Source organism: Schistocerca americana, chromosome 2 (genome assembly GCF_021461395.2).
Source record: "Schistocerca americana isolate TAMUIC-IGC-003095 chromosome 2, iqSchAmer2.1, whole genome shotgun sequence".
Lineage (NCBI taxonomy): Eukaryota > Metazoa > Arthropoda > Insecta > Orthoptera > Acrididae > Schistocerca > Schistocerca americana.
In genome coordinates this window covers 115,277,362-115,305,005 of record NC_060120.1, presented here as the reverse complement: position 1 = coordinate 115,305,005, position 27,644 = coordinate 115,277,362, and the positions used below count along the sequence as shown (strand labels likewise).

At 37.7% G+C, this 27,644-nt stretch overlaps 1 protein-coding gene across 2 annotated transcripts in view; it reads left to right on the top strand.

The window, feature by feature from the left end:
- LOC124596648 (regulatory-associated protein of mTOR) overlaps positions 1–27,644 on the top strand; it is a 320,526-nt gene that overhangs the window by 38,320 nt on the left and 254,562 nt on the right. For both annotated transcript variants that reach the window (XM_047135883.1, XM_047135882.1), the window contains exon 4: positions 9,783–9,929. In XM_047135883.1, the coding sequence (XP_046991839.1) occupies positions 9,783–9,929 (147 nt within the window). The remainder of the gene's footprint in view (positions 1–9,782; positions 9,930–27,644) is intronic.

The following is a 27,644-nucleotide window of genomic DNA, read 5'->3' as shown; positions in this document are numbered from 1 at the left end:
CTTGCTCAAAAGTGAGGAATTGTAGAACTTTAGCAAATGGGTCCCTATATTATAACTAGACTGTGAACTATCAGTCATGAGATACAGCCCAAAACACAATAAAATTATTCCTGGCTAAACTTGATGCTGATTTCCTTTCTAGAAGACACTCAGCAGAGATCTTGCACACTGCAGGTGTTTGGGGGCCTAACAGGTAGTGCATCCAACAGCAGATCAAGAGATCACATGTTGAATCCAGGAAGGGTCATATATTTTAAAAAGTTTTATATAAAATATGAAAATAATGTTAGCAAGAACTGTTTGTGCAGTTGTTTCGATTGTGGGCTTTAGTATATACAGCTGCACATTAGTCTTAGTCTGAGAAATTGACAACAGAGGATAAATGCATTTACTTTGTGAACAAACAATTCAGTTTTTTGGAAAGCATTGCTAGTAGTGAAGACGCCAGCATATGCCCCCATTACAAAGAGTTGTAGGACGATGGGTTATATGGAGAGATATAAAGTGTGTACAACATGCAGGTGACACAAACATAAGGGCTGTGATATTTGTGAGTGTAAATTAATGTTAGCATCTGAAGTATACTTATTTCATCTTTATGTGAAATGATGAAACTGCAAAATTTTAAACAATAAAGATCCTAGCTGGACAGTAAAAAGATAAAAACCTTATTTCTAATAAAGTAAAAAGTGTGTGGTCACATAAACTAGAAAATATCTTGTTGAAAGTGATGTGTGTGAACAGTGACTGAAAAAGTAAGTGTGTGTAAACAGCAAGGAAAACACAATAATATTCTGTTTCTGATTAGTGTGGTGAAGTTTTGAAATTGTGATTTGGTTTTCTTATGAGAGGACTGTCAAGTCATTTTACAAATAAGTTAAAATGTGCTTTTGGGTTAGATTTGGACCAGCAATCTATGATCATCATCTTATAACATTTGACCATCTATTGCTCTAACAACTGAGGTACTGAATAATTTGCATGTGCTTTGGTAAAATAACAGTTTTCACTAGGAGTTTAATTTTGTTAAATGGCGCTGTATTTCGTTGTGACAGCGAGAGAACATATTTGGGAGGTGAGTTAATGTTAACTTCACAGTGCAACACATTTGTAATTAAGTTGGTGAACTTGTGCATCAACATGGTGGCAATTTTTCAGTACAGTGCAACTACATTTTACACATCTTTTCATTCTCTGGAATACTCAAAAACAACTTTTCAGGAGTTTTTATAGATATATTTGTATGATATGGCAGTACATGCTATTTGTAACCTATTGTCCGAAATGTAAATTACAAAACTCAACATTACTGTGGATTAGCATTATGACAGTAGGAGCAGCAAGCTAGTTAGTGATGTCACATCCATCACATGACTTGAATAGAGCTTTTAGTGGGCTTCTAAATTATTTGAATTTTGTTTCCATTTTTGTAAAAGAATACTGTAATTCAAGAGGGGGAAAAGCACCTTAGGAGCATAAAATGACATAAGTAATCATAAAATACAACTTCCAGAAAACAGTCAAATACCCTATGCTAATGTAAACCTCTACAGTCCTTTAAAATGAACCTTAGTTCTGAAACATGTTGTGTTAAGCATACAAAAAATGTAACTGGTGTAGCATTTTATTATTTAAATCATTACTGACACAGTTACAGGCTTTGGAAAACATTGTTTATGATGAATGAAATTACATCTTTGTCATATAAATTTCAACTACTACAGCATATGCAAGTGAGATTACCATGGCATTGTACTGCTCTTGTGTACCTATTACTATGGACCTTTTCTTTTGTTTTTGATTCTCAAATTTGCAGCCCAAAGTAACTGCAATGTTTTCAGTAAATATCATATTTGAATCACCTGCTGCTAGTTGGGAAGTACTTTAATGCTTTAGAAGTTACAGTCCCAGTGTTGAACCTGTTAATTTTGAACAACAATCAGAAATTAGGAAAGGCAGTCACTCATCAATAGATGAGGGATGAGGTGCACATAGATAAGTAATGAATCATAAAATTTTAATACTGTTTGAGCAGCAGTATCAGTCTTTTTTTGGTTCAACTCTTTCTCTCTCTGTAAGAAAGTTCCGTCTTTCATTAGATTAACACTTACATTATTCATGTCAGTCTGAATCTTTACAGATAACTGTGCCTTGTGAAGCACAGTGTGTCCCATTTCTCTTGTTGTTGAAATGGAACTTCCCCTTCCCACTCCCCCCTCCTGTGCATTCTGCACTGAAGTATGGAGCTCCCTCTCTCCATTCCTTTCCCCAATACTCAAGTGATAAAGAGCCTCTTTTTATCAGAGGTATTTTTTCTGAACACAACATAACATTGTGGTTCTCTTCCACCGTAGAGTTCTGCTCTGCATTCCTAACAAATATTGCTTGGTGAGGACTGTAGGATTTACATTTTAGAGATCCCTCTCAAGCCTGCTGTCATCTTCTTTGCAGAGTAGGCCAAAATCTAATCTACCGAGGTGAACTCTGAGCAATACAGTGCAGATTCTGTATGCCTTTGAAGTCTGTTGTTGAACATTGTGATAGCCTTTGAAGTTTGATTGGACCCCCTTCTCTGCATTCAAGGAAATCCATTCTATCAGTTTTTATAAAATTTGGTGTGATGGGCATTAATTCAGTACTCGAATTAAAAGTTTTGAAACTTGAAAAATATTTGTAGTACCTGAGTAGTTGGAATAATATAGTCTTCATGAACAGCAATAAAAGACCTTCGAATATTTGGTTAACTGTCAAGTTGTTTGGGTCTTGGAAATCAGAGATGTCAGCCAGCCACTCTAGGTTCAGAAACCACTGATTACTAACCATAGCTGACACTACTAGCATTTTTTTTTTTTTTTAAATGATTTGATCTCACTTTCGGCTGTTAGTAAGATGAAGTCCTTTAAAAATTATAGAAGATGTGGACCCATACTACACGAAAATAATTGACTACTGGGGATGCAGTGCAGGCTTTCAAAGCCAGTATTAACTTCCTTGCTGATTTTAGTTACGTAGGCATTGGACTGTGATCTAAGGCACATAAACGTACCTTAGATTATGAGCTAATGCCTATGCAACTAAAATCTCTAAGGGAAAACTACTGGGAGTAGTTCATAAGACTTGTTACTGCCAGACGTTAACTTACAAGAGTCTTTGTTGACATTTAAAAGGCAGATTCTATGCTAACTGAGTGTGATCCTTCCTTTCAAGATGCTATTTTAGATATTTTAGAAAGTCAGAAATTTCCCTCAGAGCATGTTATTCCAAAGGAGTCTCAACTTTGTTTGCTATAGTTTCAAGTAGTATCTTGTCCACAGTCAGAAGTCCTCTCCAGTACTCGATTTTTGTGGCCATTTTCAATTTTCTGTCCACACTCTAGCCCCACAATTAAAATCTGTCTCCCGTAATTAGCACCTAGGACGCTGAAAGAATCAACAAAGAAAACTGGTTATGCCTTTTCTCATCTTAAAAAACTGTATATATTTCTTTTAATCATCGCCGACTTGTTTTTAATCTGCCACAGTTACGACTGAGGGAGACAATTCTCAGTTTTAAGGAACCTGTGAGGTTCCTGGGCCTTGTATTCGATGGCAAAGTGACACGGCTACCACATCCTGAGCACTTTAAAGGTAAGAAGTCTCAAATCCATGTGTATTTTTAAATGTCTGAATGAGAAAGGGGGAATGGGGGCAGCAAACAGATCCTGCTAACTGCAATGTTGCTGGAGTCGTGTTACATTCCAGTTGAACTGCAGATGTTTAGGGCATTAGCAAATCAGTATCAGATAGATCTGAGACTGGTAAACATGAAGGTCCTGACACAAGGTTGGAACAAATTTCCATCTTGGTTGTTGCTAGTGTCTAAATTTCCTATAATGCAGTAAGTCCTGCACTTCAGACTGCATTTCAAGCTGACATTTTATGGGATTTATGGTAATCACCTCAGGGTATACAATTGACTCTCTATTATAATCCACAGTTTTGTACTTGGCAGTCACTTACTTAATGAACACATTGTATTTAATGGCAAACTTTTTGCTTTTTTGAGGGCAATGGGATGTCATAGGATTCGAGAGTTTCTTATCTGATGCAGTTTCTGAAACATTTTGTGAGCCTTTCAGTAGCTAAACTTAGCAAATGAAATAACCCAAAACATTACCAGATGCAGTTCTCATGTTGCAGTGATGAAGTTAGTCATTGTGCATAGTGAGAGTGTGTAATGTTTTGGTAGGTAATACTACCAGGGCATACCTATAGTAATATGTACAATGTTATTGTTTACCCCCAACACATTATAGTACTGTTTTTGAGTAGATGTGTTGTGTGTTAGTAGCAGACTCAGTGGCTGGAGGTGATTAATAACCAGTCAGCAACACATCTGTGGTATACCTCCTACCAACCAAAGAGATGTGAAGAAGTAGTGCTTTCCAGACTTTGAATGGTGCATGCCTCTTTAAGACGTAACTTCATCCTCTATGGAGAGAACACATCGGTATGAGGTGCCTGTGATATATCAGTAACAGTTTGTCATGTATTAGTTTGCTGTAATTTATTTGTTTTACAAGAGGTCATTTTTACAAGTACATAGAGATATGTTCTCTGTTTTTAGAGATTCCTGGGCAAATATAATGCAGGTTTTAAAATTCTGTACTTTGTCTGAACTCCTCCATAATTTATTAAGCTCGAAGTTTTGTGTGTATCGTACTGGTTGAGTCTATATCTCAGCGAGCCACAGATGTATACAAATAAAAATTTTATTACTTTTATTAAACTCTTTCTGATTTAGTTAAGAAGCATTTTACTTTGTGATTATAATTGTTTTATGAAACAAGGAGAGCCTGTTTGTGTATGCACATACATAATAAACACATGTATGTGGTGAGACCTCACAGTATCATAAACTGTTATAATTGTGACACAAAATGTACACAATCACATGTGTTTTTTTTTTACTATTTTAATTTTTAGATTAGATTGTTTGTGGTTTTAAGCTCATCATCATTATTTTATGGATTGTAGTAAGCTAGTTATTGGGCACACAAATCCCAAAACCAACTAACCAATTATCTTCTTTAAATAACAATGTGATGATTGTTGTACGAGTTGGATAGTTTGTGTGTCATCTAGAATCTTCCTCAAAATACTAGAGGTTTTAATGTTTTGCAAAGTTCATTGTCCATCTGAATTTTGCCAGTGGTTGACTAGTAACCTAGCTCTGTGGTTTACTGTTGGCTTACATCAATAACTTTATTGTGTATAAATGTTTAATAGGAAGGCACATTTACTTATTCTTCATAAGTTCACATAGTTTTATAATTTTTGGATTCTGTTTATAACTCAGTTTAATTGTTTATCTTCTTAACATCACTTGTTCCTCAAAATAAATATCTCAACTATGTAAAGTAATGCAGTGGAATAACCCCAACTGGCGAAAACAGCAACATGAGGTAGTTTAGAGATTGGTGATAGTAGGAAGGTTAATTCTCTCCTTAGGCTTAACCTTTAGGAGTAGAAACACTTGATAATCACAAAAGTGAGCTGTGTGCTCATGTTAATGTCTCCTGTGTGGTCAGAAATATGATTTTCTCAGGTGCAGATACTTTGTCATCTTCAGCCTGTAGATTTATATAATCTTCAATGGGTTATTTGAATCCTTCAGTAGCCGGTCATTGCTGCATGGATATCTTGTTGTATGGGTGTCCTTGTCACATTAGTATTGATTGAGATCCAAGGCTTTGTGGGTTACTAAATACCCATGTTCAAGTTAAGCAAGGCTGTTGATAACCACACATTAGGTGTCATGAAATCATAATGAAAACAACAACAACCACCACGACCACCATTATTGTCATCACTACATTTTCTTTTAATTTGCTGCTTCTTCTTCTCCTTCTCCTCTATATTTCCACCCCCTCTGTTCCCCTCTAGAAGTGACAAAGAAAAAGTGACTGGGTAGTGAATTTTCTGTGCACCTCAAACATTTACTGCATTGTGAAAGTGACTTTTGTTTTATATCAAAGAATATTGACTTTTATTATGGACTTTGTCAAAATGAATGCTCTTTGATGTTCCTCTAGACAATGAGGTAAGTGCCATATTAATTGTTAGAAATAGAACTGCTCTTGCACATGATAAGAGGATGACAGATGAGGACAGGATAAATGCATTTTAGTAGAATGCAGGCCCAATCGTTGGGGAAAAACAGCAGCACTGACATCTGAGTTCAATCATGATGTGCAATTGCTAATCAAGGTTTTGGCAACTTAATTTGTGTGTATTTATATTGATCTGTGGTTATCAGCTACCTCGAGGGAGTGAACGCGTGTGCTGTGAATTATGTTGTGTGTATTTGTATTACACCTGGTTGTGATTTGTATTTGTATTTTTTAACTGTTTGTGTATTCTTGGTATATTGTGGAAAACTACTTTAGAGATGCACTTAGTCTCGACTGTGTGCTAGACGGCGGTCTTTAAACATAGTCTGGGTTATCTCACTGTCTCGCATGTTAGGTCACTGCATGTGAAGCTACTTGTATACAAGTATAAATAACAGAAGAATTTTATTACTTTGTAGTGAGAAAATTGAAAAGCTAGAAAACTAAATGTAGACATTCATGCAAAACATGTCTGGATGTAGAAATACTTACAGAGTATTTTAATGAAAATAATCAATTTTTGAAAACATAATGTAAGTGGATGGATAAAAAATCTACACACCAAGTGACAACAGGAAAATGCACATATAAAAGGTATTAGGTATGCAAGCTTTCGGAGCCAGTGGCTCCTCCTCCTAGCAGAGGGGTTGAAGGAGAAGGAAGGGTGTGAAGGAAAACGACTGGTGAGGTTTAGGAAAAGGGGCAGAGTTTGGAAAAGTCACCCAGAACCCTGGGTCAGGCTAGATTTACTGGACGGGAGGAGAAGGAAAGACAGATTGTCGTGGACTGCACCAGGCGAGATTTGAAAACTTCAGAGCTTAAACGTGGAAGAAAGGGTAATATTCGAGACAGAGATTGGTGCTAAAACATCATGCATGACTTAATAAGAGTGAAAAGCTAAGTGCATTGTATGTGATAGAGATGGGGAGGGCGGATGACAAAAAATACACAGGTCAGAAAACAAAAGATATGGAAAACTAAAACAGTGTGAAAAAAGGAATAATTGTTACTGCGAAAAAATACTGAGACCAAAGAAATTAATGTAAATTAAGGGCAGATGGGTGGTGAGAACCAAGGACACATTATAGTGCTAGTTCCCACCTGTGGAGTTCTGAGACACAGGTGTCTGGCGGAAGAATCCAGATTGCACATGTGGTCCTGACTGTCATGCTGTAGTGCGTGCTCTGCAACAGAATATTGTGCTTTACCAGTATACATCCTCTATCAGTACCTGTTCATCCTAACTGATTATTTGGTAGTAGTCATGCCGATGTAAAAGATGTGTTTACATAACAGTTGGTGTAAGACATGTGTCGTTTCACAGTGGCTCCCCCTTTGATAGTATGTGTTTTGCCACTACAGGGCTGGTACATGTGGTGGTAGGAGGGTGCATAGGGCAGGCCTTGCAGTGGGGCAGTCAGAGGGGTAGTAGCCATAGGGCACGGAGATGGGTGCAGGAGGAGCATAGGGCCTGACAAGGACATTGTGGAGATTGGGAGAGTGATGAAATGGGACCTACCACTGTGGTACTTGACCGACAGAAGTATGTAAATGAAAGCCTATGCCAGCTGTCTGACACCTCTGCATACAGCATCTGCCATCAAGATCCCACCCCTGTGATTCAAACTGACCTCCAGTTCCTCCTTAAAACATCAGGCCCCTCACAAGGACGAACACCTCAATCCATAGAACTTCTTTCCCCACCCAAACCACACACCCTCACCTTTTACCGTGTTCCTAAGATCCACAAACCATATCATCCTGGCTGTCCCATAGTTGTTAGATTCAAAACACCCACTGAACATATATCTGCCTTAGTTGATCAATACCTGCAACCCATAGTACAAAGACTTCCCTCCTATATAAAAGTCACCAACCATTTTGGTTGTCTGAAATCAAACATTCCCCACGTATGTAGTCTGTCTGCTGCTGAACATTTCCTCAGTCAGTGCCCACCTGATTTCAAGCCTGTGTCATCATTCCTGCTCACCATAATCAACTTTATACCTACCACATTTGAGGGGCAGACATACAGACAGGCCGTGGGAACCAGGGTGTCTCCTCCTTATGCTAACCTTTTCATGGGTCACTTGGACGGGACTTTCCTGAGATCCATAAGCCTTCACCTGCTGGTTAGGTTTAGATATGTTGATGACATCTTTGCCATATGGACTCACGGAGAGGCTGACATATTAAAATTCCTGGAATCTCTAAATACATTCTCCCAACTAAATTTCACATGGTCTTGTTCTGAATCCCATGCCACTTTCCTTGATGTTGATCTCATCCTCACAGAAAACCAGTTACATGATTCCATCCACATTAAACCTACTAACCAACAAGAATACTTAGATTTTGATGATTGCCATCCTTTCTATGTCAAATATTCCCTCCCATAAAGCCTTGATATTTGAGGCGAACATATTTGTTTAGATGCAGACTCTTTTCAGCAATACACCACCGTTCTCACCTCAGCCTTCACTGGACATGATTACCCCACCAGCCTAGTTCAAAAATGGATTCCTGTGTTATCACATCCAATCTTGGTACTGCTGATCCCTCCAAAAAACAGCTTACAAGTACACCACTTGTCACCCAGCATTATCCTGCTGCAATGTATTAAACATCTGACAAGGCCATGACTTCCTAAAATCATGTCCTTAAATGAGGTCCATTCTGTCTGAGGTTTTGCCCACCGCACCTAGAATGGCATTTTATCACCCTCCTGATCTCCACAGTGTCCATGTCAGACCCTATGCTCCTTCTGCACCCATCTCCCTAACCTATGGCACCTACCTCTGTCCCTGTCTTCAGTGAAAGACCTGCCCTGTGCACCCTCCTGCCACTACCTGTTATGTAAACATTGATTGGCCTTTTACGTCAGCATGACTACCAACAAATTATCAATTAGAATGAACAGGTACAGGCAGAGGGTGTGTACTGGCAACACAAAATATTCTGTTGCAGAGCATGCTCCACAACATGACAGTCATGGCCTTGGTGCCTGTTTCACCACTCATGCAATCTAGATTCTTCCCCCCGAAACCTGTGTCTTAAAACTCTGCAGGTGAGAACTGGCACTAAAATGTGTCTTTGGTTCTCATCACCCACCTAGCCTTAATTTATGTTAATTTCTTTGGTCTCAGTATTTCTTCACAGTTACAATTTCTTTCTTCATACAGTTTTAGTTTTCTACATCCTTCGTTTTCTGACCTGTGTGTTTTTTGTCATCCCTCTTCCACCTCTGACACATACAGTGTGCCCTTAGCTTTTCACTCTTGTTAACTCATACATGATATTTTAGCAGTAATCTCTGTCTTGCATGTTACCTTTTCTTCCACCTTTAAGCTCCAAAGTTTTCAAATCTCGCCCTGTGCAGTCCACAACAATCTATCTTTCCTTCTCACCCATCCAGTGAGTCTAGCCTGACACAGGTTTCGGGGTGACTTTCCGAAACTCTATCCCTTTTCCTAAACCTCACCAGTACTTTTTCTTCACCCCTCTTCCTTCCCGTTCATTCCTTCTGCCAGAAGAAGGAGCAACTGGCTCCAAAAGCTTGCATATGTAATACTGTTTACAAAGTCTATGATATGCTTTTTATGCAGCTCATACAAGGTTTCTATGTTTTCAGACCTATACTCAGTACATTCCTCTGTCAGTTTATGATCTTCAGACATGGATGGGAGCACCATCTATTTACATCTATGATTGCTCAAATGCAGGAATCATAGTTGACTCGTTTAAACAGTTTGCTGATCAGCATGAAAAGGAATACAAGGTAAGTTGACTCCACATTATTTTTTAATTCAGTTTACTGAAAAATACTGTTGCTAGTACAGCTCTCTGATAAAGTGAAGCAGTCTTTCTGTCTCATTCCCAGAATTACTGCGCCCTTACTGCTGCAAGTGCAGATTTAGGAAGTTAAAGTGGTGAGGTGAAGGTAAATATTTAGCATGGGCTAGTCATGTAGCCAATTCCTCTCCAGATTTGCTTTATATCATAAAAGCCATGTATTATAGGGAAACTGCTGGGCATAATGTTGGGAAAGGGAGGAATGAGAAGGGAGTGAGAGTTAAGATATATCATGCCAGGGTGTAAAATGTACCTACCTTCAGGAATGACTATAATCCCACAGTGTGGAACAGAAAGGGAAAAAAAATTACAGGTGGAATGTGGAGAATCCAGAGTAGAAAGAGGTAAGGATGGGTTACACAGAATGAATTAGGAATTTAACAGGGAGCAAAAGACTGAATGGGAAGGGAGAGGTTGACATAAAATGGGGCAGTGGTTGGTGTGAATGAAGTATACAGACTAGTGAATGGTTGAGGCTTGTAAGAAAAGACATTGATGTTGCATAGGTTGAAAAGGCAGTAGAATACCACTTTGAAAGGGATAGAAAATATAGTGGAGAAAATACCCCTCATTTCAGGACAAGATGAAAGGCAGTTGTTGGAGAATGTAATTCCATTCTTTCAGCTAGTATTGAGTAATATAACCAGACGTTTTTTGTGACAGTTGCCAGATGCACAAAAATATTATAATCATAAAACACCAGTTGACGATTGAAGTGCAAGATCGTTCTGTAACTACACTCATCATCTTCTCCTCAAGACTCAGCTCCCATTACCGAGTCTATCAAAGATAAACCCATTTCTGAAATCAGTCACATCTATACCAAATTCACTGTAACAATTGCATAGTGCTTTATGTGGTTGTGACCCTGCATGAGGTATCCACCCGCATGAATGGCAACTACAAATTGCATAGCATGCTGTTCTATTTGATGTGGTTGGTTTCAGCCACTGCTTTATAACCTGATTCAACCTGAGTCACCTCCCCTGATCCAAGCATTTCTCAGTTTGAATTGTGTAGGTGGGAACCATGAATCATGGACCTTGCCCTTGGTGGGGAGGCTTGCATGCCTCAGCGATACAGATAGCTGTACCGCAGATGCAACCACAACGGAGAGGTATCTGTTGAGAGGCCAGACAAACGTGTAGTTCCTGAAGAGGGGCAGCAGCCTTTTCAGTAGTTGCAGGGCCAACGTTCTGGATGATTGACTGATATGGCCTTGTAGCATTAACCCAAACGGCCATGCTGTGATGGTACTGCTGAAATATGGTCTCCCGACAGAGACACAAAGTTGAAATATGCTCACTATTTTTTATTTACTTAAATTTGGCATATTTCGTGACAGTACCTTTTCCGTTAGATGTTTACAAGGCGATATTGGTCTTGGCTTCAGTTGTCTAGTGGAAGTATGATTCCACAATGCATCTTTGTCGGCTGCGGAAATGACCTGGTTCAATGTGTTTACCTCATTTTTGGTGCTTCAAATACCATTTCTTCGAATGTAGTTTCTTCTTAAAGTTTATATAAAAAAAAATAGTAACATAATTCAAAATTATTTATGACGGCGACCTGCACATTGTTCTACCGTCAACACGCACCAAGAGTTAACTGCCGACTGACTATAGTCAAAGACGACTCCAGCGTCAAAGACATTTTACACAACACACAAGCTTCCACTTGTAATCAGTCTCTTTGCTATTCTTCGACACATTTACTAATAGTAATCAATATGCTTTCACTCTCAAAAATATAAGTAAATTAACATATAATAAGGGAAATTATAATAAAAAAATTCTGACAAAAATATAAGAAAACATTCACAATTTGGTATCGACAAATCCGGTAAAAAATAACACATCTCCCAGATCTTATTACAACTGCTCCCCAGGGCTTTTGCTGTTATGGACATATACAACAAAATCCCGACCACTCTCAGTAATGGATCTGTATTACACAATTAGTTCATTAATGATGCAGTCTGATAACCTCTTCCAAATTTGGACTCTTTGAATCTGTGGATTTGTTACTGGCTGTTGTTGCAATGATTCTTCCCCATCAATCTCATACACAAAAAATTCAAGTAAAGAAATTATTAGACATGACAAATATACATGGTATAAAACATACATGAGAAATATTCTAACATACAGCATACAGATTGAAAATAATAGAAAGGTAAAACTCATTTTTATATATATATATATATATATATATATATATATATATATATATACCAAGTCTTTAAATATGTCTGCTTGTGTCTGTATATGTGTGGATGGATGTGTGTGTGTGTGTGTGTGTGTGTGTGTGTGTGTGTGTGAGTGTATACCCGTCCTTTTTTCCCCCTAAGGTAAGTCTTTCCGCTCCCGGGATTGGAATGACTCCTTACCCTCTCCCTTAAAACCCACATCCTTTCGTCTTTCCCTCTCCTTCCCTCTTTCCTGATGAGGCAACAGTTTGTTGCGAAAGCTTGAATTTTGTGTGTATTTTTGTGTTTGTTTGTGTGTCTATCGACGTGCCAGCGCTTTCGTTTGGTAAGTCACATCATCTTTGTTTTTAGATATATTTTTCCCACATGGAATGTTTCCCTCTATATATATATAAGCGATTTCACAGCTCTACAATAACTTTATTATTTGAGATATTTTCACAATGCTTTGCACACACATACAAAAGCTCATAAAGTTTTTTAGGCATTCACAAATGTTCGATATGTGCCCCTTTAGTGATTCGGCAGACATCAAGCCGATAATCAAGTTCCTCCCGCACTCGGCGCACCATGTCCCCATCAATGAGTTCGAAAGCATCGTTGATGCGAGCTCGCAGTTCTGGCACGTTTCTTGGTAGAGGAGGTTTAAACACTGAATCTTTCACATAACCCCGCAGAAAGAAATCGCATGGGGTTACGTTGGGAGAGTGTGGAGGCCATGACATGAATTGCTGATCATGATCTCCACCACGACCGATCCATCGGTTTTCCAATCTCCTGTTTAAGAAATGCCGAACATCATGATGGAAGTGCAGTGGAGCACCATCCTGTTGAAAGATGTTGGCGCTGTCGGTCTCCAGTTGTGGCATGAGCCAATTTTCCAGCATGTCCAGATACACGTATCCTGTAACGTTTTTTTCGCAGTAGAAACTTTAAACCGTGAGATTGCACAAAACACGTTAACTTTTGGTGAATTGCGAATTTGCTGCACGAATGCATGAGGATTCTCTACCGCCCAGATTCGCACATTGTGTCTGTTCACTTCGCCATTAAGAAAAAATGTTGCTTCATCACTGAAAACAAGTTTCGCACTGAACGCATCCTCTTCCATGAGCTGTTGCAACCGTTTGACTTTGTCATTGGGTGTCAGGGCTTGTAGCACTTGTAAACGGTAAGGCTTCTGCTTTAGCCTTTTCCGTAAGATTTTCCAAACCGTCGGCTATGGTACGTTTAGCTCCCTGCTTGCTTTATTCGTCGACTTCCGCAGGCTACGTGTGAAACTTGCCCGCACGCGTTCAACCGTTTCTTCGCTCACTGCAGGCCGACCCGTTGATTTCCCGTTACAGAGGCATCCAGAAGCTTTAAACTGCGCCATCGCCGAATGGAGTTAGCAGTTGGTGGATCTTTGTTGAACTTCGTCCTGAAGTGTCGTTGCACTGTTATGACTGACTGATGTGAGTGCATTTCAAGCACGACATACGCTTTCTCGGCTCCTGTCGCCATTTTGTCTCACTGCGCTCTCGAGCACTCTGGCGGCAGAAACCTGAAGAGCGGCTTCAGCCGAACAAAACTTTGAGTTTTTCTACGTATCTGTAGTGTTTCGTGACCGTATGTCAATGAATGGAGCTACAGTGAATTTATGAAATCGCTTCAATCATTTGTAATAGCCATATATATATACAAAAAAACCGTGAGTAAAAAAAAAAAAATTTTAAAAATCAGAAGTTAAGCTATTACAAATGATTGAAGCGATTTCATAAATTCACTGTAGCTCCATTCATTGACACACATATATATAACTTCTGATTTTTAAAATTTTTTTTTTTACTCATGGTTTTTTTGTATATTTTTTTTTGCTTATGATTTTCTTTTTAAAATTTTTTTTACTCATGTTTTTTTTATTTTGTATTTTTTTTGCTTATGATTTTTTTGTTTTGTTTTTGTACAACTAAAGATACATCAGTATTATCTAAATTTTTTGCACTTATTTATGTACACTTGCCTCTCTACTACAATATTACTACAAGTCACATTCTTGTGAAGAGTACTTTCGCTCCCCAGATCAGTATAAAGAACAATAAATTGCTCATATATCATGAGGCTTTATCTAAAATTGGTTTTGAAACTTATACCTTTGCATGCATGTCCTCACATGCGTGCCTTCACCCACAGAAAAGACTTAGCTTCCAAAAATTAGAAAAATTCAGAAATGCTAACTAGGGAGACTTTTTTTTGTAAAAAGGTAAAAATAAATCTTTCTCTCATTCTTTGTTACAACAGTGTTTTTTCATCAGTTTCAATTAACACATGACTTCAAATTATTAATTTATACATGCAAATATACGTACTTGGTTGTACAGGTAGTTTTGTTCTAACAAGCATATTCCAGTGGAGGACTTTTGTTTTAGATGATAATAGGTTATTTAAATTTTGAAATTATGATTTCTGTTTATATAGTTTCAAAGAGACAACATTCCTGAGACCAAATAATTTCTTTGACTTAGGATACAACAAACGATAACCATTAGGGTGTGGATTTTCTATGACTTCAAAAGGCCCAATATAGATATCAAAGAATTTTTTAATTTCTGAAGTTAACATTTTTGATTTTTCATGAGATTTGACCAGAACAAGATCCCCAATTTTGAAAGTGGTTAATTTTACCCTATTGTTATGTCTTTTATTCCTCTTTTCCCCTTGTTTCATCATAGTTTCCCTGACAATATCTTCTCTCTCTTGCATAGTTAAAGGTGCACATTTAGGAAATTCAATAAGTTCTGATATAAGATTTTGAGGTCTAATATTAAACATAATCTCATATGGTGAAAATCCTGTGGAACTATGTTGTAGGCTATTCATAATATCTTCAAAATTTCGAATGTGCTCAAACCAGGTTGGATGTTTATGGCTACAGTAGGTTCTACAAAGTCTCCCAATTTCCCTCATATATCTTTCTGCAGGATTGGTGGATGGAGAATAAACAGATATAAGTATATGCTTCAATTTTGATCTTTCAATAAACTTTTTCCAAATTTTAGAGGTGAACTGTGAACCATTATCTGATAATATAGCTTTTGGTTTACCCACCTGTGCGAAATAATCTCTTTCAATTTTTATTATAATTTCATGGCTAGTAGCTTTTTTCACTGGATATAGTTTAATTAATTTTGAAAATACATCTACCATAACAAATATGTAACAGTGACCACCTTTGGCAACATTCCATATAAGTCCACTGCGATAAGATCTAAAGGTTTTTCCGGATTGCTCACTTTAACTCTCTGACATTTGTCACAGGTTGCCAATTCTTTTCTTAACTTCTTTCCAATATTGTAAAAATAAACATTTTCTTGTATCTTTTGAATGCACTTCTGTATCCCACAATGACCAAAACTTTCATGTATGTAAATGATCAGCTTATCAGCATCTGCCTCTGGCCAATACAGTTTCCAGTTATCAGAATCTAAGTTTCTCATACCCCTTCTTGCCTAAACATTCTTTGATTAATTTCCAACTCTGATCCAAATTTTGATTTTTTTCTAATTTTGTTACACATAGCTCTAATTGTTTTCTCATTTTCCACCCTTTTCAGGTATCTAATTTTAAATTGCTTTTCCTCCTCTTGTTCAAAAATCTCCTTTTCTCCCCCAATTGGTAACCTTGAAAGTGAATCAGCTACGACTTTCTCAGAACCTTTTATGTGTGTGATTACAAAGTCAAACTGTTGCAGAAATATTGCCCATCTGGTCAATCTACTGTGGTATAATTTGCACTCTTGTAAGTAACTCAAAGCTTTGTGATCCGAAAATACTGTGGTTTTATGTCCAATAAGGTAAATTCTAAATTTTGTAAAAGCCCAATGAATTGTCAAAAGTTCCTTCTCTGTGACTGTATAATTTTTTTCATGCTTGAGCAACATTCTGCTTGCAAATGCTATGGTACAATGTATCTTAACTCCATTCTCTACGCTTTCTTGAAATAACTCTGCTCCAAGCCCATAATTACTGCTATCAGTGGTCAAACAAAATGGTAAATTAAAATCAGGTCTGTGTAATAAGTGTTGCTTCCTCAACTCTTGCTTAATTTTATCAAATTCTTCCTGACAACTTTTATCCCAAACCCAAACAGTGTTTTTCTTAAGTATCTGACTTAAACATGGTGCATTCAGACTCTGATCACTTATATGTTTTCGGTAATAACCGCATAACCCAAAGAACGACTTTAATTGTTTTTTAGTCTTAGGAATAGGAATTTCTGAAATTGCTTTAATTTTTTCTGGATCTGCCAAAATTCCCTTGTCTGTGACAACATGACCCAAAAATTTTAATTCAGAAACTGCAAATTTACATTTCTCTAATTTCAATGTCATCCCCCCTTTTCTAAGTTTTTCACAAACTGACTTCAAAATCGAAAAATGTTCCTCCCAGTTTTGCCCTGTAACCAAAATGTCATCTACATAAATTATCAGTTTAGACGCAAGTTCTTGCCCCAGTACATGATCCAAAGCTCTTATAAATTCAGAAACAGAAGAATTTAACCCAAATGGCACAACACAATATTGGTAACTCTTACCATTGTACAAGAAAGCAGTATATTTCCTAGAATTAACCGAAAGTGGTACCTGACGAAAACCCGAAGTTAGAGCCAAACTTGACATATATTTTATATCTGTAAATTTATAGAGTAACTCATCAATATTTTCGGGATGGTCTGTCTGTATGAACAAAATTTTGTTTAAGTGTCTAGAGTCCAAAACCAATCTTACTCCACCATCTTTTTTCGAAACTACTACTAGAGGATTATTATATGCACTGATACTCCTTTCTATTATATTACACCCTTCCATCTTTTTCAGCTCTTTCTCAACAGCAGGTCTTTTTGATATTGCAGTACTGTATGGTTTTATGAAAAATGGTTCATGAGGTTTTACCTGAAGCTCACACTGATATCCCTTTACCCTACCAGGTATGTCACTGAAAACATCACTGTATTCCCACAGCAGATTTTCTAACTGTTGTTTTTGCTCCCCAGATAAATTTTGTGTTTCTGAAATTTTCAAATTTACTAAATTCCCAAATTCAACTTCATCAGTATCAAATCTATGAGTTTCAGTATTCTCCAATCTATTTTCTTTTAGTAAATTGATACTGTCAAAATTTCCATTACTCTGATCACCAAGTGTGTTTACAAAATTTGTCTGAATGTATTTCCTTTCACTAGTCTCTATCAAAAGTTTTCTTCCAACCCAATCAAATGCTGTATTTACTTTTACTATCCAATTCATACCCAAAAGAAAATCCTCATTAAATTCCTGAATTACAAAACATCCATGTGTGAACAACTTGCCTTCAATTAAAAATGTCACTAAAGCCTGGCTTTTTACCAATTTACTGCTCTTCCCAGTAGCACCTTTTATCTTTACCCCATCAACTGGCATTTCAACAAAGTCTTTCCCCACTTTAAATTTCTTGCTTAACCTTTCAGATATTCCCGAGATCTCACTTCCTGTATCAAATAAACATTTACCAATCCATGACCCAATTTGAACTTTTATATAAGGACTGCAAAATTGATCACTTTTCTCAGAACCTGTATCTTCATGTAATAAATCACTTTCAATTTCCCTAAACCTACACTTATCAGAATCATATGGTATATCATTACATGTATTATTTGTCACAGTTATAAAATTTGCCCAAGATACAAAATTGTCATTAGTACTCTCTATTATCTCAAATAGCCAAGAATTTTCATCCAAATCACATTGTATACTATTGAAGTACTTGTTGTTGTTGTTGTGGTGGTCTTCAGTCCTGAGACTGGTTTGATGCAGCTCTCCATGCTACTCTGTCCTGTGCAAGCTTTTTCATCTCCCAGTACCTACTGCAACCTACATCCTTCTGAATCTGCTTAATGTATTCATCTCTTGGTCTCCTTGTACGATTTTTACCCTCCACGCTGCCCTCCAATACTAAATTGGTGATCCCTTGATGCCTCAGAACATGTCCTGCCAACCGATCCCCTCTTCTGGTCAAGTTGTACCACAAGCTCCTCTTCTCCCCAATTCTATTCAATATCTCCTCATTAGTTATGTGATCTACCCATCTAATCTTCAGCATTCTTCTGTAGCACCACATTTCGAAAGCTTCTATTCTCTTCTTGTCCAAACTATTTATCGTCCATGTTTCACTTCCATACATGGCTACACTCCATACGAATACTTTCAGAAATGACTTCCTGATACTTAAATCAATACTGGATGTTAACAAATTTCTCTTCTTCAGAAACGCTTTCCTTGCCATTGCCAGCCTACATTTTATATTGTCTCTACTTTGACCATGATCAGTTATTTTGCTCCCCAAATAGCAAAACTCCTTTACTACTTTAAGTGCCTCATTTCCTAATCTAATTCCCTCAGCATCACCCGACTTAATTAGACTACATTCCATTATCCTTGTTTTGCTTTTGTTGATGTTCATCTTATATCCTCCTTTCAAGACACTGTCCATTCCATTCAACTGCTCTTCCAAGTCCTTTGCTGTCTCTGGCAGAATTACAATGTCATCGGCGAACCTCAAAGTTTTTATTTCTTCTCCATGAATTTTAATACCTACTCCGAATTTTTCTTTTGTTTCCTTTACTGCTTGCTCAATATACAGATTGAACAACATCGGGGAGAGGCTACAACCCTGTCTTACTCCCTTCCCAACCACTGTTTCCCTTTCATGTCCCTCGACTCTTATAACTGCTATCTGGTTTCTGTACAAATTGTAAATAGCCTTTCGCTCCCTGTATTTTACCCCTGCCACCTTCAGAATTTGAAAGAGAGTATTCCAGTCAACATTGTCAAAAGCTTTCTCTAAGTCTACAAATGCTAGAAACGTAGGTTTGCCTTTCCTTAATCTTTCTTCTAAGATAAGTCGTAAGGTCAGTATTGCCTCACGTGTTCCAGTGTTTCTGCAGAATCCAAACTGATCTTCCCCGAGGTTGACTTCTACTAGTTTTTCCATTCGTCTGTAAAGAATTCGTGTTAGTATTTTGCAGCTGTGACTTATTAAACTGATAGTTCGGTAATTTTCACATCTGTCAACACCTGCTTTCTTTGGGATTGGAATTATTATATTCTTCTTGAAGTCTGAGGGTATTTCGCCTGTTTCATACATCTTGCTCACCAGATGGTAGAGTTTTGTCAGGACTGGCTCTCCCAAGGCCGTCAGTAGTTCCAATGGAATGTTGTCTACTCATGGGGCCTTGTTTCGACTCAGGTCTTTCAGTGCTCTGTCAAACTCTTCACGCAGTATCATATCTCCCATTTCATCTTCATCTACATCCTCTTCCATTTCCATAATATTGTCCTCAAGTACATCGCCCTTGTATAGACCCTCTATATACTCCTTCCACCTTTCTGCTTTCCCTTCTTTGCTTAGAACTGGGTGTCCATCTGAGCTCTTGGTATTCATACAAGTCGTTCTCTTATCTCCAAAGGTCTCTTTAATTTTCCTGTAGGCAGTATCTATCTTACCCCTAATGAGATAGGCCTCTACATCCTTACATTTGTCCTATAGCCATCCCTGCTTAGCGATTTTGCACTTCCTGTCGATCTCATTTTTGAGACATTTGTACTCCATTTTGCGTGTTTCATTTACTCCATTTTTATATTTTCTCCTTTCATCAATTAAATTCAATATATCTTCTGTTTCCCAAAGATTTCTACTAGCCCTCTTTTCTTTCCTACTTGATCCACTGCTGCCTTCACTATTTCATCTCTCAAAGCTACCCATTCTTCTTCAACTGTATTTCTTTCCCCCATTCCTGTCAATTGTTCCCTAATGCTCTCTCTGAAACTATATACAACCTCTGGTTCTCTCAGTTTATCCAGAACCCATCTCCTTAAATTCCCACCTTCTAGCAGTTTCTTCAGTTTTAATCTACAGGTCATAACCAATAGATTGTGGTCAGAGTCCACATGTGCCCCTGGAAATGTCTTACAATTTAAAACCTGGTTCCTAAATCTCTGTCTTACCATTATATAATCTATCTGATACCTTTTAGTATCTCCAGGGTTCTTCCATGTATACAACCTTCTTTCATGATTCTTAAACCAAGTGTTAGTTATGATTATGTTGTGCTCTGTGCAAAATTCCAATCACCCATGACTATTAAATTTTCGTCTCCCTTCACAATCTGAATAATTTCTTTTATTTCATCATACATTTCTTCAATTTCTTCGTCATCTGCAGAGCTAGTTGGCATATAAACTTGTACTACTGTAGTAGGTGTGGACTTCGTATCTATCTTGGCCACAATAATGCGTTCAGTATGCGGTTTGTAGTAGCTTACCCACATTCCTATTTTCCTATTCATTATTAAACCTACTCCTGCATTACCCCTATTTGATTTTGTGTTTATAACCCTGTAGTCACCTGACCAGAAGTCTTGTTCCTCCTGCCACCGAACTTCACTAATTCCCACTATATCTAACTTCAACCTATCCATTTCCTTTTTTAAATTTTCTAACCTACCTGCCCAATTAAGGGATCTGACATTCCACGCTCCGATCCGTAGAACGCCAGTTTTCTTTCTCCTGATAACGACATCCTCTTGAGTAGTCCCCGCCCGGAGATCCGAATGGGGGACTATTTTACCTCCGGAATATTTTCCCCAAGAGGACGCCATCATCATTTTATCATACAGTAAAGCTGCATGCCCTCGGGAAAAATTACGGCTGTAGTTTCCCCTTGCTTTCAGCCGTTCGCAGTACCAGCACAGGAAGGCCGTTTTGGTTATTGTTACAAGGCCAGATCAGTCAATCATCCAGACTGTTGCCCTTGCAACTACTGAAAAGGCTGCTGCCCCTCTTCAGGAACCACACGTTTGTTTGGCCTCTCAACAGATACCTCTCCGTTGTGGTTGCACCTACGGTACGGCTATCTGTATCGCTGAGGCACGCAAGCCTCCCCACCAACGGCAAGGTCCATAGTTCATGGGGGGGGGGGGGGTACTTATCCTTCAGCTTTTCAAAAATAAAATATCTCATCTTTTTCCACCACTCAGGACATACAGTTTCACATACATTAATAAGCATCTTTCTAAAGTTCTTGTCAAAAGAAATAGTTTCACTGTTCAGCCATAGATTCATAAGAAATGTGTGTGTGTCATTAGTATCTGTAAAAGTTTCACTTAGGCTAGAAGTTATACATGTGTCATCATTATTTGTGGAGTCAGATTCTTTACCAACAACATCAAAATTCACACTATTACATACACCCAGCTTGTGAGCCTTATTCATCCTGGTAACATCCCTGGGAATTTCTATAACATTTTCACTATTTAATCCATTTTCAACCATGTGTATACCCAACTCCCTATTTAAACTAATGAAATACCTTTCCTCAACATCATCATCAATACCATTACTATCATAATCAACTTTATCGTCAACATCATTATCATTATACATATTCAGGTCATACACATTCAAGTTATTCCCCAAAATATTATTTCCCCTTCCTAAAGTTACCAGATCCCTTTCACCAATATTTTCATTCTCACAGCATGCATTCTCTCTTTCATTCACACACGTCTCTGAACTACTACAAATTACATCATCTGACAAAGTGTTGTTCTTTTCTGCCCAAGTGTAAAACTCTGTTAAATTAAATGAATCACAATTACTTTTATCTACTATATATTCTTGTGTACTGAAAATTTTATGTTTATCAATATCATCATTATTTTCCTCTTGAAATTTCTTCAATAAGTAACAACTAATGACCTCATGTGATAGCTTAGGTTTGGAACTGTCATGTTTGGGTTTATGATAGTCACATACATTGGTCCTTTCGTCATGCTCACCTTCTGCCCCAACCTTGCGGACCTTCAAGGGGGCGTCTACTTGTTTTTTATTTCCTGAATTTCAACTTGTTCCTGCTTGAACTGCTGATTGTGGTTCTGCCAATGTCTCTGATCAACATTTCTGTTCCCATTCCTATGCCAAACATTACTTGATTGTTGGTAGTTTCTGTTGTACTGATCTCTAGCAAAATTTCTGTGATTTTGATCCCTAAAGTGTTCTCTATTTTGTTGATTATTTCCGCGAAAATGTTGTTCTTGTTTTGGATAAAAATTATGGTCCTTCTTTTGAAAATTGTTATATCCCCGTGAATTTTGACTGACACCATGATAATTGTTTTGTTCCCTTTTTTGAAAGTTGTCATTTCCCCAATTTTGACCATTACCTTTCTGAATAAACCCACTAAGTGTTCTTGTTGTTACCCTATCCAACTTTTCAATATAATTGAGAAACTGCTCTACATTACTATCAGGACAATGAACTAAACTCAGCTGCATTGCTGATGGCAATCTTCTCTTTAAGGTATCAATTTTGATCAAGTCATCGAAAGGTTTTGTTAAATGAATAAGTTTTCGAAGTTCACTTTTGCAAAATTGTTTCATGTTCCCATCTGATTCTCTATAGTTTCTCCCATTCAAAAATTCACTTTTGATTCTAGTTTGTTTAAGATCATCCCAAAAATTTTCCAGAAATTTTGATTCAAATTCTGAAAAGGTCATCCCCAAAGTTACAATCTGGTTTGCCCAAGTCAAAGCTTCCCCTTCCAAGAATTTTTTCAAAAATTTAATTTTCATATCATCTGGTGAGTGAGGTAAAAAACAATCCTTACAATACTTTATAAAATCAACGGGATGTAAGGGTCCATCTACCGAAAAGTGCTTCACTGGAATATTAGATACGAGATTGCATGTGTTGACATTGTGATTTTTGCTTTGAAATTCAATGTCAAACCTTTCAATTTATTCGCTAAGTTCTTTGACAGATTTTTTGTTTTCTAAATCATTGCACTCTACTTTTTTTTCTAGAGTAACCAAACGATTGTCAGTTTCTTGTTGTACATTTTTTACTAAAACTTTTGTGTTCTCATCCAAATTTTTAATTTCCCCTTTTATCTCATTAAAATCAATTAAATTTCTTTCCGTATCTGCCAGTAACTCATTTTTTACAGTATTAATTTCATTGCTCAATTTGGCATCAATTTCATTTACTTTTGCTTCCACAGATTCAATTTTTTTCCTCAACACTGCCAACTCTGTTCGAAAGATCACCCACTTGGGTATTGACTGCTTGGACTTGCAACAAAATGTTATCAATTTTTTCATCCCAGTAAGTCTTATTGTCGTCAACTGATTGTTTAATTTCTTTTGTGAAATTTACAAGAAAACTTTTTAAATAAAATTGATCGGTTCTTTCTGTTTCATTTGACCTGTCCTGATTTTCGAAGTCTATTAAATTACTACTTTCGGCACAATACTCTCGAAAATCTCATAGGTCATTGTGAAGAAAAAAAATTCATACACAACAATACAAAACAAGATAAAAATATTGTTTTAACAAAATACAAGGGTTTCGTGACTTATCTGGAACACTCTTCTACTGTTGCAAATCCACGTTTTCCATCCATGTGATTGTTGACCAAAATTCTTAAAATTACTTCTTCTGTCGTGAACTACATTTTTTGCCGAAACATGACTTCTCCAAAACTTTTACTTCCCGATGAACACAAATACTGTAACACACATTCTGAAAAAACTGGTATTAACACACACAAATTGTCTTCCTCGTAGCACTGTTGAAGATCTCGTGAACACAATATCCCGGCTACAGTCTCCAGTTGAAATGTGGTATCCCAGCTGAGCCCCCAGTTGAAATATGGTCCCCCGACGGAGACACAAAGTTGAAATATGCTCACTATTTTTTATTTACTTAAATTTGGCATATTTCGTGACAGTACCTTTTCCGTTAGATGTTTACAAGGCGATATTGGTCTTGGCTTCAGTTGTCTAGTGGAAGTATGATTCCACAATGCATCTTTGGCGGCTGCAGAAATGACCTGGTTCAATGTGTTTACCTCATTTTTGGTGCTTCAGATACCATTTCTTTGAATGTAGTTTCTTCTTAAAGTTTATATAAAAAAATAGTAACATAAATCAAAATTATTTATGACGGCGACCTGCACATTGTTCTACCGTCAACACACACCAAGAGTTAACTGCCGACTGACTATAGTCAAAGACGACTCCAGCGTCAAAGACATTTTACACAACACACAAGCTTCCACTTGTAATCAGTCTCTTTGCTATTCTTCGACACATTTACTAATAGTAATCAATATGCTTTCACTCTCAAAAATATAAGTAAATTAACATATAATAAGGGAAATTATAATAAAAAAATTCTGACAAAAAATATAAGAAAACATTCACAATTTGATATCGACAAATCCGGTAAAAAATAACATCTCCCAGATCCATTACACTGCGAATGGCTGAAAGCAAGGGGAAACTACAGCTGTAACTTTTCCGAAGGGCATGCAGCTTTACTGTATGGTTAAATGATGATGGTGTACTCTTGGGTAAAATATTCTGGAGATAAAATAGTCCCCCATTCGGATCTCCGGGCAGGGACTACTCAGGAGGACATCGCTATCAGGAGAAAGAAAACTGGTGTTCATGGATCAAATCATGGAATGTCAGATTCCTTAATCAGGTAGGTAGGTTAGAAAATTTAAAATGGGAACTGGATGGGTTAAAGTTAGTTATAGTGGGAATTAGTGAAGCTCGGTGGCAGGAGGAACAAGACTTCTGGTCAGGTGATTACAGGGTTATAAATACAAAATCAAATAGGGGTAATGCAGAAGTAGGTTTACTAATGAATAAAAAAATAAAAACAAGGGTAAGCTACTACAAACAGCATAGTGAACACATTATTGTAGCCAAGATAGACACAAAGCCCTTACCTACCACAGTAGTACAAATTTATATGCCAGCTATCTCCGCAGATAGCAAAGAGATTGAAGAAATGTATGATGAGATAAAAGAAATTATTCAGGTAGTGAAAGGAGACGAAAATTTAATAGTTATGGGGGACTGGAATTAGATAGTAGAAAAAGGAAGAGAAGGAAAAGTAGTGGGTGAATATGGAATGGGGATAAGGAATGAAAGAGGAAGCGGCCTGGTAGAATTTTGCACAGAGCATAACTAAATCATAGCTAACTCGTGGTTTAAGAATCATGAAAGAAGGTTATATACATGGAAGAAGCCTGGAGACACTTGAGGGTTTCAGATAGATTACATAATGGTAAGACAGAGATTTAGGAACCAAGTTTTAAATTGTAAGACATTTCCAGGGGCAGATGTGGACTCTGACCACAATCTGTTGGTTTTTAGCTGTAGATTAAAACTGAAGAAACTGCTAGAAGGTGGGAATTTAAGGAGATGGGTTCTGGATAAACTGAGAGAACCAGAGGTTGTATATAGTTTCAGAGAGAGCATTAGGGAACAATTGACAGGAATGGGGGAAAGAAATACAGTTGAAGAAGAATGGGTAGCTTTGAGAGATGAAATAGTGAAGGCAGCAGTGGATCAAGTAGGAAAGAAAAGAGGGCTAGTAGAAATCTTTGGGAAACAGAAGATATATTGAATTTAATTGATGAAAGGAGAAAATATAAAAATGGAGTAAATGAAACACGCAAAATGGAGTACAAATGTCTCAAAAATGAGATCGACAGGAAGTGCAAAATGGCTAAGCAGGGATGGCTAGAGGAGAAATGTAAGGATGTAGAGGCTTATCTCACTAGGGGTAAGATAGATACTGCCTGTAGAAAAATTAAAGAGACCTTTGGAGAAAAGAGAACCACCTGTATGAATATCAAGAGCTCAGACAGAAAACCAGTTGCAAGCAAAGAAGGGAAAGTAGAAAGGTGGAAGAAGTATATAGAGGGTTTATGTACTTGAGTGCAATATTATGAAAATGGAAGAGGATGTAGATGAAGATGAAATGGGAGATATGATACTGCGTGAAGAGTTTGACAGAGCACTGAAAGACCTAAGTCGAAACAAGGCCCCATGAGTAGACAACATTCCCTTAGAGCTGCTGATAGCATTGGGAGAGCCAGCCATAACAAAACTCTTCAATCTGGTGAGCAGGATGTATGAGACAGGTGAAATACCCTCAGACTTCAAGAAGAATATAATAATTCCAATCCCAAAGAAAGCAGCTGTTGACAGGTGTGAAAATTACCAAACTGTCAGTATAGTAAGTCATGGCTGCAAAATACTAACAGGAATTCTTTACGGACATATGGAAAAACTGGAGGAAGCCGACCTTGGGGAAGATCAGTTTGGATTCTGTACAAATGTTGGAACACGTGAGGCAATACTGACTCTACGACTTATCTTAGAAGATAGATTAAGGAAAGGCAAACCTACGTTTCTAGCATTTGTAGACTTAGGGAAAGTTTTTGACAATTTTGACTGGAATACTCTCTTTCAAATTCTGAAGGTGGCAGGGGTGAAATGCAGGGAGTGAAAGGCGATTTACAATTTGTTCAGAAACCAGATGGCAGTTACAAGAGTCGAGGGGCACGAAAGGAAAGTAGTGGTTGGGAAGGGAGTGAGGCATGGTTGAACCCTATCCCCGATGTTATTCAATCTGTATGGACAGAATGGACAGTGTCTTGAAAGGAAGATATAAGATGAACATCAACAAAAGAAAAATGAGGATAATGGAATGTAATCGAATTAAAGCAGGTGATGGTGTGTGAATTAGAGTAGGAAATGAAAAACTTAATGTAGTAGATGAGTTTTGCTATTTGGGGAGCAAAATAACTGATGATGGTCAAAATAGGGAAGATGTAAAATGTAGACTGGCAAAGGGATGAAAAGCTTTTCTGAAGAAGAGAAACCTTCTGGCACAACTTGACTAGAAGAAGGGATCGGTTGATAGGACATGTTCTGAGGCATCAAGGGGTCACCAGTTTAGTGCTGGAGGGCAGTGTGGAGGGTAAAAATCGTAGAGGGAGACCAAGAGATGAAAGCACTAAGCAGATTCAGAAGGATGTAGGTTGCAGTAGGCACTTGGAGATGAAAAAGCTTGCACAGGATAGAGTAGCATGGAGAGCTGCATCAACCCAGTCTCTGCATTGAAGACCACAACAACAACAACAGAAGGTGGGAACACTCAGTATTACGAACCTTGGGCCCAGAAACAGCCTGGCTTCAGTGTCATCTGTGATTAACCTGCATCAAGATGTCTGCAGTTTCGTGCCCTCTGCCTCCCTCTAAATCACAACAAGATCCAGTGTTACACCTGCCTCCAAATTTCTGTTAATCCCTGTCTTCCAGCTGCTTCCAAAGTTCAGCTAGTCCTTGTCCTCCCCCAGCCTCCAGAGTTCAGCTAGTCCCTGTCCACCTCACGCCTCCAAAGTTCAGCTCATCCCTTTTCAAGACTACCTTCAAAGCTTTTTTTCTTTACTACTGAGCAGGATTCGTACAGCCATCATTATGTTACAAGTCTTTAACATTTAATAATAAACATAAAATTACAGAAGAATTATATTGTGGTATTTTTGTATCTGC